Source organism: Struthio camelus, chromosome 1, assembly GCF_040807025.1.
Source record: "Struthio camelus isolate bStrCam1 chromosome 1, bStrCam1.hap1, whole genome shotgun sequence".
Classification (NCBI taxonomy): Eukaryota; Metazoa; Chordata; class Aves; order Struthioniformes; family Struthionidae; genus Struthio; species Struthio camelus.
The window spans coordinates 168112108-168130857 of NC_090942.1; the positions used below are offsets into that span (position 1 = coordinate 168112108).

At 38.1% G+C, this 18750-nt stretch overlaps 1 protein-coding gene across 14 annotated transcripts in view; it reads right to left on the minus strand.

Annotated features, from left to right (window-relative positions):
- Nucleotides 1–18750, minus strand: part of GPC5 (glypican 5) — a 742566-nt gene that overhangs the window by 467580 nt on the left and 256236 nt on the right. For all 14 annotated transcript variants that reach the window (XR_011138140.1, XR_011138137.1, XM_068929087.1 and 11 more), the window contains exon 6: nt 2613–2733. Coding sequence is in view for 12 of the 14 variants with exons in the window: in XM_068929087.1 (XP_068785188.1) it covers nt 2613–2733 (121 nt within the window). In the remaining 2 variants the exon portion in view is untranslated. The remainder of the gene's footprint in view (nt 1–2612; nt 2734–18750) is intronic.

Genomic DNA, 18750 nt, shown 5'->3' on the forward strand with positions numbered 1-18750 from the left:
TTTGAGGAAAGGCTGAGGGAGCTGAGAACGTTCAGCCTAGAGAAGAGAAGATTGAGGGGGATCTGATCAATGCGTATAAGCATCTGAAGGGAGGGTGTCAAGAGGATGGGGTGAGATTCTTCTCAGTGGTGCCCAGTGATCGGACAAGAGGCAATGGGCACCAAGGCAATTCCATCTGAACATGAGGAAAAACTTCTTTGCTGTGAGGGTAACTGATCACTGGAGCAGGTTGCCCAGAGAGGTTGTGGAGTCTCCTTCCCTGGAGATATTCAAAAGCCATCCGGGCAGAGTTCTGGGCAACGTGCTCTAGGTGACCCTGCTTGAGCAGTGGGTTGGACTAGATGATCTCCAAAGGTCCTTCCAACCTCAACCATTCTGCGATTCTTTGATTCTGTGAAAAATACTGTTGCCTAGAAAAATGGCAAGTTACATATCACTGCTAATTTGTGTTACCTTAAGGCTAGATTAAAGCAGACAAATTTTCATAGATTTCATGAGTGATTAGTTCTGAAAATCAGAACAAATATAATTTGCTACTAAATGAGCTATTTAGGCTCTTGCAATGCAGCAATACTGCTTGGATAGATTGTTGGACTTCAATTTGTAGAGATGTGACTTCTACCTGTGAGGCAATCACAACACATTAAACTTCCTTTATTTGGTTTCTCAGACTGGTCCATAATAAGCTTAATATGTAATCCATCCTTTTCGTATTACAAAGGACAAAAAGGTGATCTTTTGAATTTGAATCTCTAGTTTGCCCTCCCCGGCCTCCTTCTCCAAGCAGTAAATGGTAGAAAAAAAAACTTTTTCTGTGGTTTCATCAGTCTTGTTATCTGCTAGAAAACAGTTATATATTGAATCTCTAAGGTATTTGATGTTCTCTTTATTCCCTAACCCTATTTCCATACTCAGATCTGAAAGAAAAGAAACTATCCCATAGAAAACTATTATATTTGCAGGTTATTGAGAGTAGCAGCATGTAAATTTTAAGACCTTCTGACCAAGATCCAGTCTAGTCTTTTGGGACAAGGTGAATAAGCTCTCAAAATGAAATACCTTATAATGGAATTGTTCTATTATACTCTTTTAGATCCTTACCTGAGGAGGAAAGAGCACAAAACCTAGTATCCAGGGGGAAAAAACACAATAAACTACTTAATGCAGTTTTAATATCAAAGGATGACAGTCCTGACAGATGAAAGATCTTGAAGCTTACCCACAAAGATTTGCAGTTTTTTTTTTTTTCCTTTGGGGAATAATTTGTAGTTATTAATTAAGCCCCAGCATCCCTTTGGAGGCAAAACTGTGTTTACTTTCATATCGTTTTAAGAACGTAGAGACAAAATCATGCCAAAGTTGGAAGGCTGAGAAAAGATATTCCAGATGTTTCTGGAAAAAAGAAAGATTGCTTTTGAGTTTGAATCTGGATGCCATTTCTCCTAGAAAAGACCCTGACTAAAGGAAAATAATTTTTTCTCTGTCTTCCCTACTTCATTGTTTCTTTTGTTGTCAGAGAAAACTTATTTTCCAAAAATAGAGAAATAACAACCAACAGAGTTCATCACGAAGCTATCATTACTGTTAGGATGGCTTTCTTATTGCAGCTCCAGAAGCCCCTTGGGAAAGTGCATTTGAAAGCTCCCAAGAAGACGGAAAAAAGAAATTAAAGTAGGTCCTTAAATGGAACTAAATAGCCTCGGCAAGGAATAACCCTCTAATATCCCTAATTCTCAAGCTTGTGGAATTCGGTAGAGAGGAGAAAGCTGCCAGGCTTGCATGCCTTCCCTAAATAGCCTCTCCTTTTACCAATGCTGAATACAAGATATGGGGCTAGAGGGATTACTGTCAAGTAGACTAATGCCATTAGAGCATTTCTTATATCCTTAAGGCAGCTGAGTGTTCAGATCAAAGTAGAAACTTGTATTTTCTGACTGAAATATGGAATCATCAGTAAAATTTCTGCTGATTTCAATAGGGTTAAGTTGTTGTCCTGTAGTTCTGGCTACCTATGCATATAGATGTACACTTTAACATAGGAAAAGATAGCTGTATTACAAAGCCACAGTTATGTAGAAACGTATTGGAACTGGGTGCCTTGTAAACCTTAAATTTAATAACTCATACAGGACAGCAAGCATGCTGCTCTTGTTCAGACTTCCCAGTATTTCTGATTGTCTTCTGTAAAACAAACCTTTTCAGCAAGACTTGTTTAGAAAGAAGCCAGATTTAGCAAAAAGGCATGGAAGGAAATTATGTTTTATTTGTATTCAAACATACACACCCTGTTAGCACCCCTAAATTATTCTGATTGCAATTCCATTTATTGCAATGCTAAGCTGTGGTACTCACAGGTACAGATGGCCCAGCTGCCAGAGACTTACTTCCAGCATCCATCTACCATATACAAACCTTTGAACTAAATCATTATTAATAATTGGAGCTGAAATATTTTATGCATAAAATAATAGCTTTTTGGTGTGAGAGTGCACTGAACAGTAATTTGAATTAACAACTTCAGTGTACAGTAAATTCATACTTTCACTATCAGGTTGGTCTTTAGTATTATAACTATAGTAAATAGCACGTGTCCATAGATAAAAGCAGCTTACCTGAATAACATGTTTCAGCTTGTCAATAATTTGACTTATTACAGGATCTGTTCCTTTCACTTTTACTTCTGGATTCCCAGACTGAGCTTTGATTCCGCTGCCAACCACACGATGAGTGTAGCTAGTTGAATACACAAACACATACACAAAAATGTTTTATCAAATGATTCTGCTCTCAGAGAATCATCTTCTAGTCTAAATGAATTCAACTTTCACGGCATAACCATTCCATTTTAATGAGATACGTTCATTTTGTGCACATATTTTTAATAGAAAAGGAATATAGAACTGTATAATTAGTACATTCCATAAAGTAGCGTTATTTATTATATCTTTAATTTTACTACAAAGTTTAACAAGAAAGTAATTACATAAATTTTGAAGGGATAAACAGCTGGAATTGGGAAAAAGAGGGAAGGGGCAATGAGCCGAATTATGGCTGGTGGAAATTAACCTAAAGAAAGGAATGTGGAAAGAAAATCAGAAAAAATATACAAAGACAGAAGAAAAGAAAAGAAAGAAAAAAAGGAAAGGAAAAAAAAAGGTTGGAGAAATAGCACTGGAAAAGAATGAACATGTTTTCCCCATTTTGTAATACTTAAGAAAATGCTAAGCAATGAATGATGCTCATTAAAGTGATGTTGCCACATAGCAATAACATATTATCTTTGGTATATGTTTAAATATCACCTTGACTTAAGCAAGACTGAGGATATTCCTAAGGATGCATACAAGGACCCAGACAGCATTCCTAAAATGACATTGGCTGTCTTTATAGAAAGATACTAACCCCTTCACACAAAATGACTCTAAGTCCTCTGTAGGTCTCAGAAATTGCAACTTACCTTCTATATGTGTGACAAAAATTATTAGCTTCTTTAGGCATTATAATAAGATACGTTTATTCTGACTACAAGTTCTGCAAAGTGCTTGAAAAGTGAACTAATTCTGAGGCCCAGCAAGGCTTTATTTTTGAACAGATTTTTTTATCTTCAAACAGATAAAAATCCAGCAGTCTTTCATTGCTTAGGTCTTTTAAAGCATTCAATTTCACAAGGAAAGTACTAAAATTCTAGAGTGTCTACATACAGGTCTGCATGTGCTATTTAGGGCACATATACTCTCTATTTCTTCTGCACTCAGTCACATTCACTGGAAGTAAATATATAATCAAATTTAAATTCAATTATGTGTCAAGATATTACAGGAATGATCACCTAGGAACAGTCACAAGTTAAAGCTTAAAGGCCCAAGCTTTATTCATTCCTTATTAGACAAAATATATTGTCAGCTGTATTCAATATTCAGGACACACTACACCAGCTAGAGGTAAATACTAAAAATAATAAGCCTATTACTAAGGCCATTACTGAGCCCATTACTGATTCACTAGCCATACTATTACTTGAAATAGATATTAATGCTGCACAATCAGGAAAGCAAGGCTTAATGTAGTTAATGTAGCTCATTAGAATGTGGCAGTTGAAATGATTTTTAAAAGAATCTTCATAGCAGTGTTGAATATACTGAATAAATGAATGGTTGATGTACTCTACAAAGCGGTATTTTGGTTTATAGCAGATAGCTTTTTGTACCCATGTTAGTGATGGAATAAAACTTTTTATTGGGGTGTGTGCAAAATCTGCAGCCTATCTGCTAGACTTGAGAGAATATTTAACAAAGCTATTTCAGTAGAATCCAGAAATCTTCTGGTAGCGTCTAAGTAAAAAACAAAAACAAAACACCCGTCTCCCCCAGCTCTTTTCCTCAAAAATCCATCTTCTATAGTCATTTGTCTAAATCAAAGTAGATAATTTGATATGGAATTCCTGCTTTCCTTCCCATCTTCAGATGAAGAATTTGGCACTAGATGGACAACTGATATGATGCAATATGACAATTTGTCTTCATACTGTAACAATGCAAAAAAACATCTTAAAAGGTTACGGCTCTTCATGGTATACACCTCTCCCATTTTCTATTTCACAGCGTGTAAAACCTATGTTCTCACTTTCTATCACTCAGAACGTCTTGATTAATATCTTTTCTCAAATGCTACAAAACCAACTATTGCAGACTTGCCCGTGATCTGCAGAACTATTTGGAGAAGGATACCATTTTTATTTTTGTAATTCAGTTAACCGTATCCATTTCTCTAACCATGCAGGAATAAATAGGCCATACAAAAGTAAACTGTACAACTGTACAAACTGTACAAACTGTACAAAAATTATTATTTGACTAGGCCAGAATTTTATTAATTGAGCTCACTATGAAACTGTGGCACCGACTCATTCAAGGCTGGTCATCATTCCTTTCTCAGTTATTTCCATATAGTAAGTGTGAACAGAGTAGACTGTAGGGACTCTGCTCCGTAGTGGAGTCTGGGACTGTCCCTGTCCTTTCTTCCATTCTTCTGCCTGCCCTCATAGCTTTCTAAAGAAAATGAAAATTTGGTAAATGTTTTCTTCTTTTACAGTCAGTACCAGGCTACTTTTCCTTCCTGGCAGGAAGGAAATCCACCCATTCACTTGTCCATTAAGGAAGACACTCACGTTAGTTACTCAAATTACACCCTTGCTGACTGCTTGGAGGTGAGGCTGTTTTTTTCCCACTGTGAGTAGGGAAGGGGAAGGAAGAAGCCAAAGCCAAGATGACAAGTGCATCGAAGCAGTGACAATCAGTGTACTAATGCTAGATAACACCACAACTTTAAATGCCTTAGTACTGAACAACACCTAGATCATGGGCACAGGTGGTAACACAGCCTCCATATTATTTGGTTTTACTTGCTCTGCACTGCTTAGCCCCTTTCTTTCTACTCTCTCTCTTGCTGCTGGCGTGTCTCTCACACACAAGTGGGGTGACTTTCTGTTCTGGAGACAGAGAAGAAAATCTGCCTTGAGCGTGAACAATTTGGGAAAACACTGCTCCCTGCACCCCAAACCTTCACAAATGCACGGACTACCCCCTAAACAGTTCAAACCCTGCTCCGTTTCTTTTGTGATGATGCATTTCAGTCTATTCTTCTGATGTGTTTGTTTGTTACCTTTTGTTTGGGGCCCTGTAGACCCCAAATGACACACAAGACCATATCCATAGTAGGCAAAGCTTTGAGTCCAGGACTGGTACAATCATTACCGGTTTCCAAGGCCTTTGGTTTATTCTCAGGTTTACTAGATATTCCAATATCTTTCCCAGCTTGACTCTTGCAGGGGTTATTATGTCCTTCTCCAGTCTAAACAAAATACTCACGCTTTTCAGGTGCTGGGTTATTTAAGCTCTGCAAGGCTTTCACTCCTTCAAGACTTCTTAATTTTGCATCAGGAAACATCTGACCTTGCAATTAATTCTCTAGATTCTGGATGCCATTTTTCTCTCAGGAGCATCTCTTATAAAGCATTACATATGTAAAGTAAAAAGGTAATTCGTTTGCATGGGGGAAAAAAAGGCAACCCAATCTGGAATTTGGAGGCAAATATGCTTTTCCCCAGATTTGATAATACTGATTTTGCCTATCAGTTCACGGCATAAATTTTGAATAACCCCTTTCATGTGATGCTGCAATGCTAAATGATACATGTCTCAGTATAGAACCCCCAGGCATTAATACAGTCAACATACTGCAGTAAATAAACCAGCCTGATTGCATTTTTTCCTGATGTTAGAAATCCCAACTCATATTAAATTTACTTTCACTGAAAAGTGTTCTGGCTTTGAGCAATTTACATTAAAAACTGTCATTTAATTTTGAGTCTTTTGTAATTACAGGCACTGACAAGTCACCAGGCAGGTTGAAAACACTTGTTTCTTTCTTCAGGTGTATAATAGGGCATTCACAAAGCCTTATGAAGCACTGTCTTATTGATTCTCACCATAAAAATAAGTTTATGAAAGCCAATCACTTCCTGCTTGATCTACTCCTCTGCTGATTGAAATAAGGTATTATTTTGCATACAGAAATTCTAACCATACTTATATACTGTTCTTTTATTTTCCAAATTTCATTATGTTTAATTAAGAAATGTCTATAAATATAACATCTTCAGACATTCTAATGTGGACTAAATGATCTGTCAGAATTAAATGAGCTATTGGGAATCTGAGCATGATATATAAAACTTCATCCCTGTAGACTTCCATTTATATGCAAAATATGTTTCCCTTAAGTTGAGGAAAAATGTAAAAATCTCAGACTCTTGGTTTGAGAGACTTCATTCATTATAAAGTTTTAATAGAGCATTAATCACTTTCTACTTCTTTTACTCCTAATGTACAAGTAATGGAAAAAACATTTTAAGGATCCCCACAGAGGTAGCTTGACTTGAGCAAGTGTTGCTCATATTTGAATCCTGAGGGGGAAAAAAATGACGAATTTCTTGTTAGAGAAGTAATAGACCCGCCATCTGTGCTCATTTCTTCTGTGCGAGCATGGTAATGTATCACATCACTTTAATAGGCAGTCTTGGTCCCAAAGTACTATTCATTTTCATCAACACTGGAAAAAAGCAAACACTGATATATTTGTATTCTATAAACATGTTTTAAAGTGATGATTAACAAGTTTCCTATTCTCTGAGTTCAATATATGAATATTCATATAAATTTCTTATTATTCTGTATTGTATCTATGAACACTGTTGGTATTTTCACTCGATTGTATCAATAGCTCCAATAAAAGAGAAGGTCATGTTCTATTCGCTATGGCTAATTTCTTGGTTCATGCAATTCAAAAAGCTATTAGAAGTAATAAATATATGAATTCTCTTCAGAATCAGTCATTCTTTGATATAGCGCTTACGGTAGATCTGTATCTTTATACCACTTCAACATTAACAATCTATATTACATTGTGATGACAACAAAATACTGATGCATCATATTTATTGTCAACAGCTGAGCATGATTTTCCACTCCTTTACACTAGCTTCATGGAGTTATATCAAAGTAGAATGGATACAGTAGGGATAGAGTAGAGTATAAAACTAATGCTAAAAATGGTCCTGATCCACAAAGTTTTGAACCAGATCCAACTTCCCCAGTGTTCAACCCCCCCGTGGTGGTAGTGTTTTGCTTCAGATCTGTCACTCTTTAAATTTGGGGCTACATATCTCCATATTACTTTAGCATTACTTTAGTAATATGAAAGGAAGGAACATATGAATTACGGAAATCACCAGGACAGATTTCACGGCTTTCAAATAGAAATTTCTGCAATTTTATTTATGAAAGTGGAACTCAGGTATACAGATGTGCATTAGAACCAGAAATCATGCAGAATTAGAAATACACTAAACTTCTGAGCTTCGGCCATACTAATATTTAGAAACAATACAATCATTTCAGTTTAATCTTATTGTACTAATAGCTTAGCACAGAAAGGCAAATGAACAAACAACATAAAATATTTCAAAATAAGTACTCCCAAGTGTGGAAGAGTCTGCATGGGCCTTCCTTGGCACCAGGACTTGCCAGAGATAAATGTGTATTAGTAATGTTTATAGCTTTTTGATGTAGGAAAGGGAAACTAAGTATGTCTGGTGGAAAGAAGTAAACAATGTTTGCCTGGAGATTAGTGATAGTACTGTCCTGAAAACAACATGAAAAAGTAAACAAACCTGTCTGGAGATCAGTAGCCAAAAGTAACATGAGGAAGTAACCAACAAGAGTAGAAAAAAGAAATAATGTTTGGATGACATCATCTAAAGCATTACTTGATTAGGCAACCTATGTAACGCTCAGACCAGGAAATTGTTAGTACGAATCTGAAATGGAAACCTGGCAGTGGAAAGGTGAGTGAGATACCTATGAGATACGCGCATGGTCGCGGGGGAGTCCTCCTGGAGGAACAGCTGCCAGCAGCTCCGATTCCTGTGCAGGAACACTGGGGCCTCACAGAGGGAAGCACTGGAGTCTTTGCCTTGCTGCTGGACCTGGAATAGAGCTATATGATGCAGCCTGTCTTGGACCGTGGTAAGCATTACCCCATCCTTGTCAGTGATCTAAGTCAACGCAGGTCCCAGGAGCAAGGCTCCCCTGGGCAGTCACAGCACAGGCAAGTCAAGAGTGAGTGAAATGTGTGTGTTGAGAATGTTATCATTTGTCATTGTTCTTGTTCAGTGTTTCTCTCAGTAGCATTGCTTTGATGTTTTCAGTTATTATTACCTTATTAATCTTAGATAAAAAGTATTTGAATTAAGCATGTGCTCATCTATTTCCCTGGCAAAATTACATTCACATTAAGTGATAAACTATCACAGCTCTCCATAAAGAAATTTGGTGCATGGTGTGTGGGCAGAAGGCGCTGAAGGTAGGGAGAGCTGCAAATCAGTCCTTATGGTCCAGCACCATGGCTGCACTATGACAGATTGGTGGAGGATGTAGGCAGCATGAGGCTGCCCCTGTGATGCCAAGCATTTTAGGAAAAATTGAAGACAGAATCATTCCATTGCAGTTGAATATATGTGTCTTCAAATATTTAATAGTAGCAGATAATATCATCAATCAAAAATGCCAGTGAATAACTATTGCAAAGGCAATTTCCAGCTTTAGAACTGTCCTTCTTTTACACACAGAAGGGGAGATGCTCAGGCTATAGAAAATCCAGACATATAATCCTTCTCAAAACTTGAAAAGTATCTAAAACAGGATCCAGACTGCATGCTTAGACCTTGCAATGTCAAGAAACAGTTTGGATGGCCCTAGAAAAGAAATCCTCCTAAAAACTTGATTAGACTTCCAGAGCAATCCTTCTACACAGAAAGAAATGCTTTACAAAAGCAACCCATAAAAAAAAAATTGACATCCACAAATCCATGGACCCTGATGGGATGCACCCACGAGTGCTGAGGGAGGTAGCGGATGTTATCGCTAGGCCACTCTCCATCATCTTGGAAAGGTCCTGGAGATCAGGAGAGGTGCCTGAGGACTGGAAGAAAGCCAATGTCACGCCAGTCTTCAAAAAGGGCAAGAAGGAGGAGCCAGGAAACTACAGGCCTGTCAGCCTCACCTCCATCCCTGGAAAGGTGGTGGAACAGCTCCTCCTGGAGGTCCTCACTAAGCATCTGGAGGACAAGAAGGTGATCAGGAGTAGTCCGCATGGATTCACCAAAGGGAAATCATGCTTGACCAATCTGATAGCCTTCTATGACGGAATGACTGGCTGGGTAGATGAGGGGAGAGCAGTGGATGTTGTCTCCCTGGACTTCAGCAAGGCTTTGGACACTGTTTCCCATCACATCCTCCTAGGTAAGCTCAGGAAGTGTTGGCTAGATGAGTGGACAGTGAGGTGGATTGAGAAGTGGCTGGATGGCCGAGCTCAGAGGGTTGTGGTGAATGGTGCAGAGTCAAGTTGGAGGCCTGTGGCTAGTGGTGTCCCCCAGGGGTCAGTCCTGGGCCCAGTCTTGTTCAATGTATTCATCCATGACCTGGAGGAAGGGACAGAGTGCACCCTCAGCAAGTTTGCTGATGATCCTAAACTGGGGGGAGAGGCTAACACACCAGAAGACTGTGCTGCCATTCAGAGGGACCTGGACAGGCTGGAGAGCTGGGCGGAGAGGAACCTCATGAAGTTCCACAAAGGCAAGTGCAAGGTCCTGCCCCTGGGGAAGAATAATCCCATGCACCAAGACAGGCTGGGGCTTTATTCTGCTGGAAAGTAGCTCTGCAGAGAGAAGGACCTGGGAGTGCTGGTGGACAACAAGTTAAACACGAGCCAGCAGTGTGCCCTGGTGGCCAAGAAGGCCAATGGTCTCCTGGGGTGCATGAGGCAGAGTGTTGCCAGCAGGTGGAGGGAGGTGATCCTGCCCCTCTCCTCAGCCCTGGTGAGGCCTCACCTGGAGTACTGTGTCCAGTTGTGGGCTCCCCAGTACAAGAGAGACATGGCACTCCTGGAGACAGTCCAGCGGAGGGCTACCAAGATGATTAGAGGGCTGGAGCATCTCTCCTCTGAAGAAAGGCTGCGAGAGCTGGGCCTGTTCAGCCTGGAGAAGAGAAGACTGAGAGGGGATCTCATCAACGCGTACAAGTATCTGAAGGGGGGGGTGGGTGTCAAGAGGATGAGGCCAGCCTCTTCTCCGCGGTGCCCAGCAACAGGACAAGAGGCAACAGGCAGAAACTGAAGCACAGGAAGTTCCATCTGAACATGAGGAAAAACTTCTTTCCTGGGAGGGTGACAGAGCACTGGACCAGGTTGCCCAGAGAGGTGGTGGAGTCTCCTTCCATGGAGATATTCCAAACCCGTCTGGACGTGATCCTGTGCAATATGCTCCAGGTGACCCTGCTTGAGCAGGGAGGTTGGACTAGATGATCTCCAGAGGTCCCTTCCAACCTAAACGATTCTGTGATTCTGTGATCCCCAAATGCCTACATGTTTCCCAGGGATCCACCTAGAGCTGAACCCATTAGAAACAGGTGCTGACTGAGCTCTCTAAGTGTTTCAAGACCCTAGCCTGAGCTTGGAGAGTCAATAGTTTTGATAATTGGTGAGGATGGGCACAAGACTGACATGACCCAGACATGCAGTGCAGATAGTCCTTTATGCACAGCTGATGGAGATATTTTGAACATCCAACCCCAGATACTTATTCTGGGATTCTGAACTCTTTTTCCTAAACTGTGTGCTTTTTTTTGGTTTGTGTGATTTAGTTGTTCTGTCTGATTAAAACCTGAAGTTAAACACTGACATAAGGAGCAGGGTTTTCTAACTCGGTTGTAGAGCCACAGCAACATGGTTTCTGGATCATAGCAGCACAGCATAGCCCAGCCACTGCAGTATACAAGTAAAATGAGGGCACACACCCTTAGACTTAACTGAATCTTAAGGACATTTAAATAATTCACTGGAGATGGAAAGCAGAGATGTTGATAAAGGGAGGGGAAATACAGTCAAAATATAGCGGTTTCTAAGAATCTGACACAAAGTAAATGTGTACCTCAGTGTCCTAAACCAAAGAAAACCTGAAATCGATGCTTAAATACAAATCTTGTGGTTTTCCTTCTCCTACATGATTAGTACTTGTGATATAGTGACCTAAATATTTTTAGTGTCAAGAAAAAGACTACGTAGTCACAAACAAGCCCAGATGAGATCTCAGACAGTTTGACGCTTCCTAATAATTGCATCAGTAGGACCCCCTCCATTATGGAAAAGATGCATCTTTCAAGTACAGGAAAATCTTAAACTGATAAATACCTTCCAAATGTTGAAGATAAATATATATTTTTAGTACAGAATAGTAAGAGCTGTCTAGGCATGGTAATAAGGGCCAAGATACTCAAATAATCATGAAGAATATTCACAGCACTGAAGTATTTAAAGGAACATGTTTTGACTTAGGCTGAAATGCAAGGCACAGTTTTACTGTAAAAATTACATATAGATTTATATATGTAAAAAGTTTGAATATCAAGTTTATTTTCTTTCCCAGGAGTGTCTCTTTATGCTGAGTGTCTGTAGATTTGACAGGATTCAAACCTACACAACAAACCTACAGAGCCTATCCAAAAGAACAGAAATATTCTCCAAGCAGTTCCAAAAGTTAAGAACTGCAATCTTTGCAATCTAGAAGTCTCTCACTATGTTGACATGGTTTTATAGAACTGAAATGAGGGTCTAACACTCATGCTCTTCTTTGTCTAATTGTTCTGTTCTGTCTTTCATATTTCTGGTTGCACAAGAGCCCGGCTTCACCAGCAGAAAGATAGAATGCTCCCAATGACATGTTTGCAGGGAACTGCATACCACGAGATACCATGGTTTGCTATTTCCCTTTTTAGTGAAAATGAAAGCTTTTAATGAAAGCAATCAAGCTCAAAGCCAACAGAGAATTGAAGTTTCTCTTAATTAGACTGCAGGAGAACTTGGGAAGTACCTATCTACCATTCTAGAAAATTGTGTTTCTGCATGTGCTCGTACGCCTGCGAATCTCTGCAGTCAAAAACTTAGGCATTGGTTAAGAGAGTCAGGTCTTCCACTTACTGTCAGAAAATCATCAGCAATAACAGTTTATAATAATAAATTTCATTTTTTTGTACGTCTAAGCTCGAAGCACTGCACAAAGAAGCAGGTGAGAACTGCATTCTTCCTGATGATGCTGAAGAAAAAGAACTGAATGTCGGATGGGCTAGCTCTGCCTCTAGTGTTCTTGGGTTCCCTAGGAAGGACTCCAAGCAAGCAAGTCCAGCATAAGAAGACCTGAGGATACAGAGTGGGATTCAGACTTGCTGCTTCCTCCACTGTTTGGAACAAATGAGGGCTGGCTTCTTTTAGACATTTGGAACACCTTCCAAGGGAGACATTAAGGTAGCAAAAGGCATGTCATCACTGCTATTCTCCAGCATAGCTCCAAGTATCCTGGCAGTCAAGCCTTTCCTGAGAAAACTGGCAATGTTCTGCACTTGAGAAAGTTCAGCTGTTCCCCTCATCCTTAAATCTCACTACCATCTGCTACCATCACTTCTATTACCACCTCCTTGGGCTTGGACAATGCTTGGCCTGGCCCACCTTATCAAAAGCTATTCAGGTATCTCTATGCTAGGTTGCTCAGTGCTCCCTGTTACAGGATCAATATATTGAGACAAGTGCTCTGATTCTGAAGCGCTTAATCACTGGGTTACATTACTTTATATATGATATGCTCATGTGCCAGAGGTCACTGCTGTAGCAGATTCAAGTTGCTCATAGTTGCCATGACAGTACAGACACACTACTTGAGAAAGGTGCTATTTTTTGGTTATTCTGTGGCAATAGGGTTCTCACTTCCATTTACCATATTTTATCTCAAAGTGAAATCTTAACTGACAGCATTACAGTCTTCTCCATGATAACAAGCAGACATTGAACACTAAAGCCTCATCTGGTGCCAATGGAGAAGTCTCTCCACTGACTTGATTTTCTGCATTTGGAATTAATTTAGTGTATATGGAGCAATGCTGACCATTTGGCACTACCTTCATTGAAAAGTCAAGCAGAAGACGTTAGGTAAGCACTGAAATCCTACTGAAACTCTTTGGAACTAGTTGAATATCTCTTGTGGGTTCTTTTGAAAGTTCCTGTCAGAGGGAATACAATATGCAAGAGACTAAACAATGCACTTTTAAAAATAACATATATACTGTATTTGCCCTCATACTAAAAAACTTTATTGCTCTTATCTTTTCTCCTTTACTGGCACTAATACAGTAACCAAGATAGAACTTTTAAAATGTGCTCCTCCTTCAAAATTGGATTTTCTTGTTTTCATGTTCTAGTTTGGAAAATGAGGCGTTCATGTATGAGTATTACTAAGGGACTTGTTTTGTTCAGCTTCTCAATTTAACTGAATTCTGAATTACTTCACAGCTTAGATTGCTGGCACACCCAAGGTACAAGCAAATACCTGTATGTGTATAGTTGCACTGTGTTTAAGAATGCTATGAAAGCACTGTACCTACTTCATTTTGCTTTATTTCAAAGTTAGGATTTTTTTTTAGTAACTATTTCCTAGACTGTTTGCTTTATGATTGCTGATATCTGCTGTTTTACACTTGCTATTGCTAGCATCTTCATTACTGCTGGACACTTTAAAATTCCAGGTAAATGTTAACGGAGAAATTAACAATTATCTGAATACTAATGCAAAGTAAATATGCACAGTAACAAATGAGTGTTTAGTGGAACAGATTTTAACTAACTAAGCTGAATAAATCAAAGAATCATTGCAATCATCAAAAATGCTTGGAACCTGGCCAAGTGCATTGGCTGGTTTTTTTAGTCTATAGGCTAAGATCTATAAGAGTATCTACTAGATACTCTACTCTACTCTACTAGAGTATCTTACTATTGCAAAGTAAGCATCACAAAATAAAATTCTTAACTTCATCAAAAATATTTTACACCTAGTTACCAGAGTAATTGTACTATTTCTAACACAGATTCCATTTAGCACAGAAATAAACATTTCAAATACTTTTTCATTTTTAAAATAAAATACAATGGCTTTGAATTTTTGAATGAGTAACCTTTTTCACCTCTGAAACTTGGCAGATATTTTTAAAAAGATTGCAAACACCCTCATTAAATTTGCAGAAAATATTAAGTACGGAAAACAACTGATTAAAAACTGTCTTACTTGTGCTTTAAACAAGAAATATTTTCTCATAATCTTTTGGGCTAAAATGTATCTAATAAAAGATACCTATGCGTTTTTTGTTCAGTGACTATAACTGTCTTGTTAAAGGAAAGGATGCAGGTCAGCCTTGAAGCTTGTCTACGCTTGAAAACTAAGTGTTATGTCTTTGGAATACTCCTTTTCAAATAGATATTTTATTAAAAACTTGTTTATTTGGAACTTAGTTCACCGGAATAAGAGAAATCACACTGTAGTATACAGTAAAGTAACTTTTGCAAAGTCTTTCAGAATATCTCTCTCAATGAATTTCTAAGTGTAATCTAGACTTTATTTATTTTGCACTGCTTGAGAACTATTACCCTAATAATTTCCTTTGTGCTCTAATCCTAGAGTTGTTCTTCTAAAAGCTCAGGAGAAAAAAAAATCTCTATCTGATCTTAACCACCCAAAATCTCAGAGACTTTTAGTGATGAGAAAACAGTTCATTATAATTGGGATGCTTGGTTGTGTCCTCTAAAAAAAAAAAATTCTTAATAGTCAATAACAAGTGCTAATGGACATAAATAGATGCCCCAATGGCCTCGTTAGGCAGACCAGTCTCCATTTAGAGAATTCCAAAAGCACCAGTTTTTCTCTTGTCACCATGTACGGAATACGTGTTTAAGAGTATTGCTTTACTAGGCACCTGAAATTCAGTACAATTTGTGTGTCTAAAATAAGTAAGACTGCATCCTTCTCACAAAGACCATGCAACTTCTATTAAAGCAGAAAGTGCTAAAGCGAAATTTTATTCATCAGAACAAATAATATATTCTACATACTGAGAATTCATGTTTTGAGGCTTTCTTTTAGTACAATAAATACATTCTGATCACACTTAATACAGATGCAATATCACAGTTGTGACAGTTTTCAAATATACCAAATTTGACTGGATCTGCATAACCCATTAAGGTAGTCTATTTCAAACTAAGTTTATATCAAATGTTTTAAAAATAGTGTCTTTTGCTGATGGTTTTCCTGCCTTCTTTTCTTGGACTTCATCTGAATGAAGTAGTCCACATTAACTTAAAGAATTCTTGAATAATTCTGCTCGAACACTATGAAAGCTTAAATACATTTCCTTATAACTCCTGTTATTTCCAGTTGTAGAAACAATATCTGTATAATGTTATCAACCTCAGGGATTTTGTTGTTGTTGTTGTTTCAACATTTAATCTTTACACTGTTTCAGAAAGTCCAACAAGTAGAAGAATTCTCATTGGAAGTCTCACATGAAAAATAGTCATCATGTCAATTAATGATAATGACTATAATAATTTATTAGTTATCTATGTCTACACTTCTCAGCATTATGCTCCTAAATTCTGGGCAGAGATATTATTCTTTATATGTGATGCAAAAGGAACTCTACAAGAAGCAATACAAAATACCTCAAATAACAGCAATATTCTGCCAAACAAAGACTTAAACTAAGAAAACAGTTTGTCAAGCAACACACACCCAAAATCACCTTAGGAAAATGGGAGGCTACCTCACTCCAATGATCTCCCTGTTCTCCACGGAGGTAAGAGTAAAAGCATCCGAGAGGGAACTGCTATCAATCTGCAATGCTCCTTAACAAATAAATGTGCTCTAGTAATTGCAAGCTCCACTGAAGAGAAAAGAACTGAAGGTGAGCTTTGAGACAGATATTTCATTTAAACTAGGTGCCTTGGGTAATTCACACTTTAAAAATTGAGAAAATAAATTCTTATTACATTAGAAAATAACTAAACCACAGACAAATGCAAGTGCACTAAATCTAGATAACGAAGGACAACATTTCCTTCTTCTTGCGGTATTCTTGAAATCTTCTTACAACCCTAATATTTCTACTGTACTTCTATTTAATGGAGCAATGAAATGAGAGATATTAGTTATCATAAATAAGCACATAAATGTTTATTGGGGATAGCTGGCAAAACAAAGGAATTATTTTGGAAACAACACAAACAACTTGAAAATACAAAGCTGCCAAACCTAATTAGTTTCAAACAGAGAAATCTGCTTCCCATATAGGACATTAAAATATTTCTGCTTGAAATTGGCAAAAGTCTCAGGTAACTATAGCATTATTTAGGACATCAAACTTTGGAAACAAAAGTCTGACATTTCATATTTTCTCCAACCTGACACTTCAGCATATAGTCCGTGGTATCCCCTACAGACTTGGAATTTACCTGATACTTTTGGGACTGATACCTGACACAATGCTAACACGGTCAATATTTGTCTCGCAGCCACGTGGGAACTACTGCACTGCAAATCGCATGTCGAAGGTGCACTCTCAAAATCCATTCCTTGTTATTGAGTGGTTTGTTTTTTCTGAAGTAATTTATGGAAAGTTAGCACAAAGTAACTGTTAAGTTATGGTGAAGGACTATCAAGCAGATAATAATCTTGAATATCATTACCCTCAAAAGAAAAGAGGGTCATTCAGCAAATAAAGGTCAAATGAAGGAATCAGCCTAAGTTGCTGTGTAATGCCAAGTGTGAAATGCAATTTCAGCAAATACACGGACATCAGTCATTTCACAGACCTTTTCCTGTTTATTCTCAACAGTGAAATTCCCTGTGGTGGTGAAGCTGCTTTTTACTGACCCTTTCTGTAACGCTCAGAGTTAGCAAAAGATTGATGGATTAATAATAAATACATTGACTAATCAATAAGTGGCTGATCCATCCCTACGGCATTAGATTCGTTGTATCATACTAGTTTATTTGAATCTACCTGAATAAAGATGCTGCTAACTGGGAGCGGATGGCGTGTATCCAACATGATTCTTTTGTTCTAAAACGTTTTATGATTCCCATATGCTTAATATTAATTCTGTAGATGTAGTTTATTATAAATAAAGCATTTTAACTAAACTATTTCTGCTTTCAATATTTAAAATCCCAGAGCATGGAACATTATCTTCAGGAGATACAGGGTATAACTCTTTTTTGTTTAAACCAGTTTTACACTTATGTAAGCATGGTGCTTTCATGTACATATGTATGGCAGGAAAATCAGTCCCCAGTTATATTACTATGCAGTTTGGGTCAGTTTTATTTTTCTGTGGAGGATAGCAGGCATTTTACTGAAGAAGAGTTTTCTCAGCAAGTAGAAACTTGTCCGAATACCAGCCTATAACTGTTTTCTGGTTTACATAGCTTTATTACTCACCGCACTTTCACAGAATGCATTTGCATAACAAGTGCTGCGCTACCACTTCTCGCGAGGTAGCACATGTGAAGAACAAACATGCAGTTATGGATCAGAAGCTCTGCAGCATTCTGCAATCTATCAAATAACAGAAATAAGAGCTTTACAGTATAATGCAAGTTATGTGCTAGTGTTACTTAACCTTTATGGGAAATTAAGCACTTTTTAGCATATTTGATTAATTACAATTGCGTAAGTGTTCTACTCTGCACTGATCCTGAAATAGCCTTATACCAAAGACAAATATGGCTGCCGTAGCTTTTGACACTTTCCACTCTGCCTGATAGGCATGGTAGTTAATTTTTAAAGTGTTTCAGAACTGATCACAAAGAATATGCGCTTTAAATAAAGTTATTCTCAAAGATAGTGGCATATTCATGAAGAGCTCTAATTTCAGAAGCCACTCACAGCAGAGTAATCAGCTGAAGTGTCTGGAGGAGGCTGAAGGGTTATATATGAAGTCAGCACAGAGGTATTGGAACTGGCCTATTAAGATATGTATCTTTCATCTCAGATTTTATCAGGAATGCATGGGGAAAAGATATTTTTGGATTATATTTTCTTAGTATCAGTTAGAACAGCAATGATGTGGCCGCTATGTACGTCACAGCACAAGGGACATAAGAAGGGATGCAAACACATTTGAGAATCTTAAAGTGTTTCCTACAACATTTCCACCCAATAGGATACATTGTTCTTGCACAGGTGTATATTGTGGTACCACCTTTTAATATTTCTTAAAAAGGATAACTCATTCTTTGCCTTTCGTAGACATAAC